Consider the following 12,603-nt stretch of genomic DNA (forward strand, 5'->3'; position numbering starts at 1 on the left):
CAGGATCACGGGGAATCTCAGTAGAGTTTTGGGCAGCATTTGAATGGCAGATAAAAAAAAGTATTCATGAAGCATTACTTTGTCTTACCTGTTACCTGTTAGAGCCAAGCACACATGGAAAAGGCATTTTCTGTGGTGGGATTTATGACAAAAATGGAACATTTTTCTGAGAGACCTATAGGTCTTTTATTATTATTATAGGTCTTTTCTGCTTCCCACACATCTGTACTTTATAATCATTTTAAACTCTACTTCTGTGTCCTGTGTGTTGGAGGGACTGAGCCTGGACTCAGCACCTTGGGCCTCCTCCTATTCTTGGCCCTCGGACCAGAGGGTCTCTGACAGCAGGAGGCTCACACGCTCCTGGCAGCCTTCTCACCATGTTACATGGGTGCTAGAAATCCCCACCTTCCTTCGGTTATCCATGAGGAATACAGAATCCGAGTTCACCTCAATTTAGTGTTTAAACCAGGTATAGTTTTAGCACTTTTTTCAGTTTTTTATCTGAAATGTGTTTTGTTCTTTTATTTGTTTGAATTATATCCTCTAAACCTTACATGATATTGTGATTTCTGACCTCCCAGACCTTTCAGAATAAGTTTATTATATTTATATCCTTGAGTTGTTTGTTAGACAAGACTTAGGTCTATGCTCTCATCCAACCACTGGAAGGCTGGCTCCACCCAACATTTCTATTCAGGTCAGGAGACTAAGAGGATGTGTTCTTGGAGCTCTGCATCCAGGGTAAAGTAAAACTACCTCTATTCTGGCGAGAGTGAAGGCCCCCCTCTACCTCCGGAGTCAGGCTCTGTCGGGACTGCTCAGCCACTCAAGCCAGGGGAGGATGGGTTGTCCAGATGCTCATAGGTGAGCCTGGTGAACCCATGTGCTTGGGGTAAAACCTGGAGTCTGTTTTGTATGGAAACCATTGGTGTTAGGAAGCACCGCTGCCCTGGGGTCTGAGCGGCGAGCCGCTCCTTCTCCCTCTCTGAGAAGGGTATGCCTTTCGGGCCAGCACCACCCAGCCAAGCCTTGTGCCTGCAGGTGGAGTACATCTTCACAGACAAGACTGGCACCCTCACGGAGAACAACATGGAGTTCAAGGAGTGCTGCATCGAGGGCCACATCTATGTGCCGCATGTCATCTGCAATGGGCAGGTTCTCCCTGGCGCTTCCGGCATCGACATGATTGACTCTTCCCCGGGGGTCAGTGGGAAGGTAGGTGGCCACTCTCCCAGCAGGTGTTTTCCCTTTAGGGACCAACACTGTCACACTGTCCCAGTTCACAGGGTAGGCTGGGATCCAGGAAAGACATGAATCTTCCAGTGACTTGAGTGAGAAGAATGGTGAGATACCAACATTTCCCACTAGTGACTCTGGCCTGTCACCTTGTCTTAGGAACAGCATTAAACATGTGGACAAACTGGGTAGGCTGTGAGCAAAGTGACCTGCATACCACACGTGCTTGTGCTATACACATGTTCACACTCATGCTCAAGCATGCATGTATGAGCTCACACGCACATGTGTACACATAGAGAAGACATGCCCCATACTCACACATGCATGCATGTACTTGTAGACATACATGTGCACACGTAGATATACCCCACACACACCAAGTGCTTTGGCTTCAGATCTCAGCATTTCTAGGAGGAAGCTGTGACCTTCATCATTTGTCAGCCAGGAGATCATTGTAGAAAGCCTGGTGACTGCCAGTCCCTGTGTGGTGTCCTCTAGAGCACCAAGGATAGCCTGCCTTTGTAGGCTCTATTGTGACAGCCTGTTGTGACCACGTGAACCATACCCCCCACTACATATGCTTCAGGTGATTTCAGTACAGAAACCGCCATTTCATCGCAGTCTGAGAGGAGAGGGGCAGGTGTCTGTGGCTTTGTAAGGTGTTCCATAGGCACTGCACCCTCTTGCCACCTGCTGGACTCCCCCTGCCTGGCACATGTGATGAAGTCCAGCCCTTCTTGGCCCCCCTCAGCTATGGTGGCATTCCAGAACCCCTAAACAAGCTTTCTGGAATCCCAAGGGAATCCAGGCTCATGGAGGTCCTACAGTGCTGCCTCAACTGGTCTGAGGCTCCACCTCACTGTGTTCTTCTCTTGTGACGAACCCGTCACCTCATCTCACTGAACATTCATTTTCTTTCAGTCTTCATAGCCCATTGGTCTTGACCCTAACTGCCGTAGAAGTGCTCAAGAAGGAACAAAAGCCAGTTACACTCTACTTTCTGACCACCAAAGGCAAAACTAATACTTCCTAACCAGTAAAAGTTGCATGTCCTGCTTTATTGTTTATTGTCTTTTGTTTAATTTCCTTCTCCTTTATGCTGATATGCCATAGATGTGCGGGTTTTTGTACTGCATTTTTATAGGAGCGAGAAGAGCTGTTTTTTCGGGCCCTCTGTCTGTGCCACACCATCCAGGTGAAAGATGACGATGACGTGGACGGGCCCAGGAAGTCACCAGACTCGGGGAAATCCTGTGTGTACATATCATCCTCGCCCGATGAGGTGGCCTTAGTGGAGGGTGTCCAGAGGTACGTCTCTGGCTGCATGCGAGTCTGGTCTCAGATGTGAGGGGTATGCCAGGCTGGTCCTGGAGTTCTTTTCAGCCCCAACAATGTATTCCTACTGGACTCCCATTGTAAGTGTCCTGAGTCAGGCCCCTGTGCCTGGGATGCTTGCTAAGGGATGAGCTGAGCAAGGACTAGCTTTGTGCCCATTGTTTCCTCGACCTCCGTGTTGGTAGAGGTGGGTCCCTCCTGAATACAGCCTGCCATCAGCGAGAGAAGCAGCTTGTCCCCAGCTGCCAGGGTGTTTGTCACTGTCTTACAGGCTAGTTTTTGCTCCTCACTTCTTTAATAGAAGGTTAGAGGCCATTCCCAATAATCACAGGCTTTTAAAGATGCAAACAATCTTAGACACCCTTATGAAAGACTTCCTCATTTATCCTAAAGAACTGACGCCCAGAGATGTTAAACAACTTTCTCCAAGTCCCACAACATGGAATGGGATTGAGCTGGGTGCTGGAGTTTTCTTACCATTAGCTTCTCTTTCTTTGTATTCCATCATATTAAATCATATTAAATCCATGTGCGTGTTGCACCCTCCTGCAGTATCTTTTTACTGGGAGTTCTCCCAGTTGGTGCCTCATGACATGGCATTTAAGCAAACACTTGGAGGAATACTTTAAATATTCCAGATACGTGGCATAATTTCAAATCAAGGGAAATGTTTTTCTAATTGTCACAGCTTACAATCCAAATTTAACACTAACTGTACTAATCTTCCCTCTTCGCTGCCATTGAGAAGTGGGCGTTGAACACCTCTCATCTAATTAGAACAGTGATTTATTGTTGACTAAACTAATGTATGTTTCCCATGCAATTTGAATAGTGATAGCAGGTATGTAAATTCTATCACTTCACACCCAATTAAATGTATAAATCCACACATACGTATGGGAGATTTCTCAAAACTAGATTTCTCTCTTCTTGGAAAACAAGTGTTCAGAAATTAAGCCATGTTCAGTCATAGATATCTGAAGTTAGGACAGGCTGCTGCTGCCTGTCATTCTAGACGTACCTTCCAAGAAGCCTTTCTTTCAGCTGCCCTCCAGCTCCTGCCTGGGTCAGGTCCCCAAGGTCCCATAGCACCTTCATAACATAATGGCTCCATGCTATATTAGATTGATATGTTTCCACCTCCCGTATCTGTAAGCTCCTGGGGTCCAAAAGCCACGCCCTTTTCCTCCTCGCACTCCCAGCACGAGCCCGAACAGTACATGACACTATGTGATGTTTGCTGGTGGAGGAGGGTATTACAGATTCAGGGTTGTGCAGATGTTTGTTGACTGGCAGCCTGCTCTGGGCGTTAGTGACCTCATCAATGAAATGAGAGTTGGTCTAGAGATTGACAGTCACTCAGGGGCCTTCTATTTCTGACATTCTACTAAACAACTCCACTGATCAGTAAAAGTGGGTCAGTATGGACAAGGACCAAGCCACAGACCTACTGTCTTTCTGGAACCTGTTGATACCTACCAATTTGAATGTACCTCATCGATATGGTACTTGGGAGGGTAAGTCAGAAATTCTTTAGTTCTTGGAGAATTTTTTCAGATGGTGAATAAATTCAGTATTGTAATTTCCTAAGTTTGTAATTCAGTTTACTACCTCTGGTTTACCAGGAGTATTTCTTTTTTGAAAAGAAAGCTTTAACAGAATATATATATATTTGATGAAAGAGGAATATCAAAATTAACCACTGGATTTGCCTTCTTTGCAGACTTGGTTTTACATACCTAAGGCTAAAGGATAATTACATGGAGATATCAAATAGGGACAATGACATTGAAAGGTAAGGCTACTACACATTAAATTGTGATGGTAATAAAGAATTGTTTTTGCAATGTTTTTTCACTGGGAGAAAAACCAAATTCTCTGTAATCCTCCCATAACTCATTCCCCTCTTCTTCTCAGTAACCATCCCAAGAATGTCACAAACATCTGGAGAATTTAAGAGTTGGACAGTTAGGGGAGAAGCTGGTTGGATGGTGTTGCATCATTAAAACTATTTCGGGTTAAGTCATCTTCCAGTGTGTTCTAACACTCCCCCAGCCACTCTGAATCTCCATGATGGGGAGGAAGTAAGCAGCTCCCAGGTCATGGAGCAGTGTCTGCTAGAAAACAGTCTGAGAAGCATGCTTTGGAATAGCAGGCTGGACATGGTTCCACTTTTCAAATCTTTAGTGCCCACATGCTTTTGTTTCTTAGAAACTGTCAAAAATCACTGGTCCCATACACAAAGGGCATATCTTGAATTTAGACTTGGAAGATTAGGTAGTCCTTCTTTCCTTTATAAATAAAAATAAACATGCAGGAATGGATACAGGCAAAGACAGGTGGTAAAAAAAACATAAGACTTAGTGGTGATGGCTTCAAAAATCTGAATTTAAAAATTTTCTTCTTTCAAAAAATGAACTCCCAGGTTAGTGGAAGTGGTGAACCCTTTGACTCCAGAACTGGTTGCTGGGTCCTAGATTTGCACTGCAGGGGTTTCTCTGCATTGCTGGTGGCTTTCTAGAAGTTGTGAGGTCACCCCTGAGCAACTGGGGGTGCAGAGTGACAATTTGCTGTCAAGTTTCTAGTTTGCAACCAAAAAGGCAGTTGCCACTGAAATTATACTGTACAACACAGTGCTGCTGAGGAATTCACAGGGAACCCTTTTCCCAGTGGGGGGGATAAAGAAACTTTCCTTTACCTGTCTGGGTTCTTCCAGCTGGTCTACTAAACAGATTAACAGGAGAAAATAACCAAATTTAACTACATATGTATGTATGGGAACACTACATACATGAGAGAGTTAGAGACACTCCCCCAACTCTGCTCTAGAGATAGAGAGGGAAAGTGAGGTATATGTGATTCTAGAGCCTTAGGGGAGGTCATTTGCAGGATGGTAGGAAGAGCAGATGTTCAGTAGATGTTTACCTTGCCATATACTATGTTGTGATGACCCCCAACCACAAAATTATTTTCGTTGCTACTTCATAACTATAATTTTGCTTCGGCGACCCCTGTGAAAGGGTTGTTCTACCCCCAAAGGGGCCATGATTCCACAGGTTGAGAAGCGCTGCCATATAGATAGGTCATAAAAAGTTATCTCTGGTGATGGCTCTTATTATTATCTTTTTAATCCTCACCCGAGGATATGGTTTTTTAAAATTGATTTTCAGAGAGAGAGAAATAGAGAAAAACACTGATGTGTGAGAGAAACATTGATTGGTTGCCTCCTGTATGCACCCTGACTGGGGATCGAACCCACAACTCTTTGGTGTATGGGACAACGCCAGCCAGCCGAGACCAGGGCTGGTCATAGCTCTTATTATGGGCAAGGCCCCTAATTTAAATGAAGGGAAAGGTAAAAGATTCTCGTGAGCCTGCAGGTTTTCGATTGTCTTCAGCTCACAATAATCCACATGCCAAAGTGGCACGTCTTGGGCAGGCCGGTTCTGAGCCCTTTCATCAGCTTGTGAGTGGGGACTGATGTCACAGAAATTTCGTGGTCACTCTTGAGCCGCTGGCAGGAGTCTGTAGACCAGCGCTTCTCAACCTTTGGGGGTTGAATGACTCTTTCACAGGGGTCGCCTAAGACCATCGGAAAACACATATTTCCAGTGGTCTTAGGAACCAAGACACCGCTCCTCTATTTATCTCCAGGCGGGTCCCCCCTATGTGCAGACACGCCCACATACCACATGAGGAACTGTATTAAAGGGTCCGGCATTAGGAAGGTTGAGAACCACTGCTCTAGACCTTAAGGAGTTTTTAGAGGTAATGTCAGGGGTGGCTGAACTATTTTCAGTATTTCAAACACCAGACAAAAATCATGAGTCTTCTGATAATAAGACTGCACAAACTGATTAAATGTCATTATTCTTTGCTTTTTAAATGATTTTTATCAACTTTAGGACACTGGTTTATTCTCAGGGATCAAAAGCTCTGATATAACCTGTGGGTCTGTGTTCAACAGAATTTTCTAAAGTGAATCAGCACCTAAGACATATAGTTTGTTTGATGCACAAACTCCGCAAGCACTTGTGATGCAGGCTGGGGGTGGAAGGTGGATGTCCAAGGCGAAGGTCTTAGTGGTGAGGAGATGAGAGCCTGGCCTCAGCCTCCCTCTATCCCCTCCCTACAGGGCAGTGGTGCCAGCAGCAAGGAGCAGAGTCACCAGTCACCGGAAATCCACACACTCCCTTGTGTCTGTGGAGGAGATCACCCCACCTCTAGATTCCTCCTTGAAAAAGCTGCTGGACAGCCATGCCCTCCATGGAGAGGTGGGGGTGGGGATGAGTGGAGGTGATGTTTCTGCAAGGCCTGGGCTTGGTGGGGAGAGGACTACTCCAGACACTGCTCTGTGGAAAGGCTGCTAAATACCCAGATTTCATGACATACAGAGCCAGATGGGTATTGAAGAGAATTTTTCATCTTTTTTTCAGGTTTGAATTGCTGGAAATTTTGAGCTTTGACTCAGTAAGAAGGAGAATGAGTGTAATTGTAAAATCTGCTACAGGTAGACATTTCTTTTTCTTTAATTTCTTAAATTATGCATTGTGGTTTTATTCTGATGCTTACATTCTTTAGGAACTTTAAAGATTTTGCCATTTATTCTCTTTTTTAGAAAAAAAACATAGATGAATCAACTGTAGGTCACAACTTCTCACACCACCTGTAGGTGACGTAACTCCACTTGGTCATGTTCCTGTTGCTTTCCCAGGCACCTTAGTCTGACTGGTTTCCCCCCGACTATAAGTCCTGCAGAGTATACCTCCACAGTGTCTCTTCATCCCCCTTCTTTCTGTCCTGACGCACAGCTCCTGCTTTCGAAGGTCTTTGTCTGCAGTCTCTTCCTTTCTGTCACCCTGCCCCATGTCAGTCTTCTTAAGACCTCCGAATGCTCACTGTCCTCGCTGGGCCTGGTGGGCTCTGTTCTCTGTCAGGCAGCCACAACTCCCCGGGGTTTTTTCATTGAGGCGCTGAACTGCCTTCCTAGCTTTCATTCCCCAGAATGCACTGCACGGACTTTCTACCTGGTGTGGGCTTTTCTACCTCATGTGGGCTTTTCTACCTGGAGGCTCTTTACCTGGTGGGGACTTTTCCACTTGGAAGCCCTCTTGCTCGTTTGTACCTTTCCACAGACAGCTCCTCAGCACCTGATAAGAAGCCTGTTCTGGTTGCCTCAGTCAGATGCGCTGTTTGTCTTCTGACTGGCTGGACTACAAGCACCCTAAATGCAGAACTTACTTTTCTCAGCAGGATAGCACCACAGCACTACTACTGACTGCTCAGTAAATAGTGCTGAATTCAGTTTACCAATGCAATTTCAAAATGGCATTTTATCAACAGATGTGGAATCTTATTCTTTTTGGTTCTTAAATCTAGGCCATCCCAGACTGTGTTTATCTCTTTGGAAAGTTGCCGGGTGAGCAACCAAATGCAGTCACTAGCCTAGAACTAAACACATTCAGCCTTAAAATAGTGATCTGAGGGCAGGTTGGGGAATTTTATGTCAGCTCATAAATAACACTCATGTTGAGAGAATTTCCTTTCAGTGGGAAGTAAACAAAGTACCTTTTAAAAAAAAAAATGTTTTTACTAATTTTTAGTGAGAGGAAGGGAAAGGGAGAGAGAAATAGAAATATCGACCAGCTGCCTTCTGTACGCCTCCCACTGAGGATCGAGCCTGCAACTTGTTCATGTGCCCTGACCAGGAACCGAACTGGTGACCTCTTGATCCATGGGTCATTGCTCAACCACTGAGCCACGCTGTCTAGGCCAAAGTACCTTTTCTTAAACAGAGTCATTCTGACCTTCTTCTGATAGAACCAGCAATACCTTCTTTTCTTGTCTAAGACCATGGAGGTTGCTGAAGGCATATCTTTCAGCAGCACCCTGTAAGTCATTTTCAAGGAGTTGAGTTCCACGTGCTGGATAATTAGCCTGGTGACAGTGCCCCGGCTGCCCTGTGAGCTGTGCTGGCTGTCGCAGAACTGGTTCTCTTATCCACATGCTCTCCTTACCTCTGAACCAGGTGATCAGACATGGATAAGAGTGGGCTCCACCAATGAGACTTGCCTTAAGTGTCATGGGATATAAAATAATTTAAAAGTATGGAAACAGAGACTTTACCAGTAGGATCAGCAGGACACGAGAAGCATACACCCCATGATATTTGAAACAAGTTCAGATTGATGTGCTAGTGCTTGCCCAAGTGCAGAAGGTTATTTCGCTAATGAAGCACTCTCGTGAGAGTTTAAGCCATTTGAAATTGTCCAGAAGAAAGGCATTGCATCATGGAAATATTTTTGTCTTGATTTTTTCCCCCCCTTGTAAATGTGAAGTCTAGGAACTGAATCCTGCTTCAGGGAAGTTCCTGAGCCTACAGTAATGATCACAATCTCAGGAAGTAATGCATCAGTTATCTACAAACCATCTTCCACCCCACCTATGCCTTCTGAACTGCATGGTCACAGTGCCGGTACCTGGGGACTCAGAAACAACCTCCATTTACCATCAAAAGGACATCACAAGAGCTCCAAAAGGAGCTGGGCCACATTAAGAATTTATGCCCAAGACATTCGCATCATTAGAATATCCCTTCCATAAGATACCTACATATTTCTGAAGACATCTTTGAGGAACTACGGGCTTGGAGGGGAGACTACCATGCCATCTGAACTGGCCATTGCATCAGTTAATTTTAAGAGAAGTTTGAATACTTAATTCAACAAGTTGTTCTCTAAGTGGTAATACATCCCTAGAGATGACACTAATTGCCGTGGTTTTACAGCCTAATGGAAGGTTGACTCCATTAAGGGAGACTGGAGACCATCATCCACTGTAGCCAGTTAACTTGAATTTGTTGCTGAGGGTTTTTCCTGAGAACTATGCTGCAGCCATCAGAGCTGAGCTTGGGTCCACAGCACATTCTGCTGCAGGTTAGGATCACGTCACGTGTGTGTGTGTGTGGCTGCTGGTTAGGATCACGTCACCTGTGTGTGTGTGTGTGTGTGTGTGTGTCTAAAGTGGGTATAAAGAAATTGACAAGTTGAGAGTGTGAGTAATTTAAGCCTTTTATAAGCCATTACCATGAGTCATCTATGATTTTCCTAGGGGAAAAAAATTATTTCAGTTTAAGGATATATCATTAAGTTGTCTGGACTACAATTCTTGTCCTAAACTGTATCTGATGACAGGAGCATTGGCTAGAAATTGTCTTGTGGTAGGGAATAGATTCTGACTTCAGGCAGTTGGTGTGTGACTAAGACCCCAGGTCACAGGCCTGTGCGTTAGCGTGTTCGTCTTCTAGGGATCGGACTTCTTCCTCTGGTAGATTCCTGCTTGGCATGACTGGCCATGCTCCCAGTTCTATCCCAGCCTTTGCTCGGCCGCAGCTCAGTTCATGTGCTGGCAACACAGGCATCACCAGATGCCATACATTCTGGTAAAGGTTGACATTACCCTTGGTTTAATTTCAAGACTTCTGTGAGCATAAATGGTGCTGTGTTTTTCATGTTTTCACTGTGTGTGTGTGTGTGTGTGTGTGTGTGTGTGTGTGTGTGTCACAGGAGTTAGTTCTTTCTGGAATCAAGGAAATAAACCAAGGTGGGCTGTGCATGCTATAGTTGAGTTCACACATGGACCCTGTGTGGGTTCCCTGTGTGTACCATCAGGTATGGTCTCCCTAGCCACTGGCCCAGGAGTGTGCCCCACCACACAGCCCCTCCTAACCTGCTACTCCTGGGGAGTTGGCTGTAGTGGGAAAACTGCCCGGTTCTCCTGGTGCCTCTGGCTTTGGTTTCCCAGATGTACCTCTGAGAGCTGTCTGCGACTAGGGTTTCTAGTGATCTGCCCAGGCCAGGAGCTCAGCATTCGAGCTTTCTGTCTGAAGACAAAGAGGATTAAGAATACAATGCAGGTCACAATGGCATGCCCCTTCTCAAGCCCTGTGGGTGCTGTGACGGACCCTCACGGAATTTCCTTCATGAGCCAAATACTGAGAAAGCCCACCTGGCAAAGTGCTACGTGGCTTTGCAGGCCGGACGACTTCACTGAGCAAGGAGCCTCTACGTGCTCGGGACCTGTTGTTTCAGTGCTGGTGCCTCTGTCTCTCTATCTGGAAGAGAAAATCGTATCTGAAAGAGAAAATCGTTTTATTTTGAGGAAAGAGAAACATACACCTAGAGAACAAATATGTGCGAAGTAATTGGGACATTACGTGAAGTGTGGGGCAAAAATGATAAAACAGACAGTTTTTTGTAACTCTTGTTAATACAAAAGATGACTTGGATGCCATGTTCTACATCAAAGAGCACTGAGTTCTAATGGCAATTGATGTTCACCTCCTAGTATTTCAGCAAGTTGTTAGTCCTGCTTTTGGGTTAGCCATACCCTTAGTTTCCTTCCCCCCTCCCTGGTCCCAAGGTCATATTATTCCTCACTCCTGTGCTAACCAGAGAGAAGGTAGAAGTGACAAGAGGAAGGACACCCAGGAGCCGGTTGTTTCCCTGGTTTGTGTCTTTGCCATGAAATTTCTGGGGTTGTAGGGATAAAAGGAAGCTTTGGGGTGATCTGTAGATGTAATTTTTTTCCTGACTGTACATGTTAACTGATCTACTGAAATCTTCTTTACAACAGTCTCAGTACTGGTATCCCTGTTTTTGTTTCTTAATAGCACACTATGAAAAATAATTTAGTCTTCCCGAAATTGTGATTAAATGAAACATCCTTTTTTCTCATTTTATAGGAGAAATTTATCTCTTTTGCAAAGGAGCAGATTCTTCAATATTTCCCAGAGTAATAGAAGGCAAAGTTGAGCAGATCCGATCCAGAGTGGAGCGTAATGCTGTGGTGAGATGGTGGGCTGAGGGGCAAGCGTCACGCTGGTTCTCCCGTGTCTGAGAGCGCCTGTGCTGGTCCCTAAGAGATCCACTTGCCAGTCAGAATGGGCCACATGTGCACAACCTGGGAAGTTCCCATACAGGTGGTGTTCTGGACCTGGGCACCACCCCCAGCACATTTATTTGCTCAGGAGACTTGTGTGTTATATTTTTAATTTTGGTGGTTTGGTTGGTTGGTTGATGACTTGGCGGGGGCAGGGGGTCCAAGTTATAAGCACATTTGCAGTGATTATATTGGAGAAAGTAGCTCTTTATCCTAAATGGTTTCTAATGATTCCTTTCAAAAATCAATTGGCACTTATGCTTTCCATGTGTCTTCATCTGTTTGGTTTTCTTCCTGTGTCTCATTCCGAAGCATGTAAGCTCAGTCTGTTCTGTAACTTCAGCAACACTGTTCAGTTAGTCAGCAGATCTGAACTTTAATGGCCCCCACCTCTCAACCCCACCCCCACTCTAGCTCCCTCTCTTCAGGGTCTGCTATGGGTGTGGAACAAGCTGTGTATCTCTGACACAGGGCCACCTCTGCTCCCCACATCAGACCCTGAGCCAATGATGTATGGCTCTTCACAGACACATTCCCCCCTGCTTTACTCTAGATATTATAACATTAAGCTTTTTTCTTGTCTTCCGGCCGGTGTGGATCAGTGGATTGAGCATCGTCCCAGTTCACTTCCTGGGCAGGGCACATGCCTGGGTTGTGGGTTCGTTCCCCAGTGGGGGTGTGCAGGAGGCAGCCGTTGGATGTTTCTCTTTCACATCGATGTTTCTATCTCTCCTTTCCTCTCTCTCTAAAACATCAGTAAATACATATAAAAATTTTCTATTACCCAGAGACACCCTTTTTATCCTGAGACCATGCAATGCTGGCAGCAGCTACTACAATTTTAAACTTGGTTAAATGTTGCTGTCATGTGTAAATCCTTTGGCTTTAAGTTCTTATTAAAGCGCCTAGTCACACCTACTGGTCCAACACAGTAGCTGCCATTGAACCAGTGGGAATCAATAAATCAGCTACAGGTTTAAGATTATTGAACCTTTTGTGTGTAGGATTATGAAAATAACAATGTCTCAAATTTCTGCTACCCACAGAGGTGAGGAGCCTGTTGGAATGGAAGAGGAAGGACTTCTT

General features: G+C 45.2%; 1 protein-coding gene across 7 annotated transcripts in view; it reads left to right on the plus strand.

Annotated features, from left to right (window-relative positions):
• ATP11A (ATPase phospholipid transporting 11A) overlaps positions 1-12,603 on the plus strand; it is a 143,186-nt gene that overhangs the window by 100,986 nt on the left and 29,597 nt on the right. For all 7 annotated transcript variants that reach the window (XR_004958108.1, XM_036250107.1, XM_036250109.1 and 4 more), the window contains exons 13-17: positions 1,045-1,218; positions 2,387-2,550; positions 4,301-4,372; positions 7,014-7,087; positions 11,321-11,424. Coding sequence is in view for 6 of the 7 variants with exons in the window: in XM_036250107.1 (XP_036106000.1) it covers positions 1,045-1,218; positions 2,387-2,550; positions 4,301-4,372; positions 7,014-7,087; positions 11,321-11,424 (588 nt within the window). In the remaining variant the exon portion in view is untranslated. The remainder of the gene's footprint in view (positions 1-1,044; positions 1,219-2,386; positions 2,551-4,300; positions 4,373-7,013; positions 7,088-11,320; positions 11,425-12,603) is intronic.

The sequence above is a fragment of the Molossus molossus genome, unplaced genomic scaffold (genome assembly GCF_014108415.1).
Source record: "Molossus molossus isolate mMolMol1 unplaced genomic scaffold, mMolMol1.p scaffold_m16_p_9, whole genome shotgun sequence".
Classification (NCBI taxonomy): domain Eukaryota; kingdom Metazoa; phylum Chordata; class Mammalia; order Chiroptera; family Molossidae; genus Molossus; species Molossus molossus.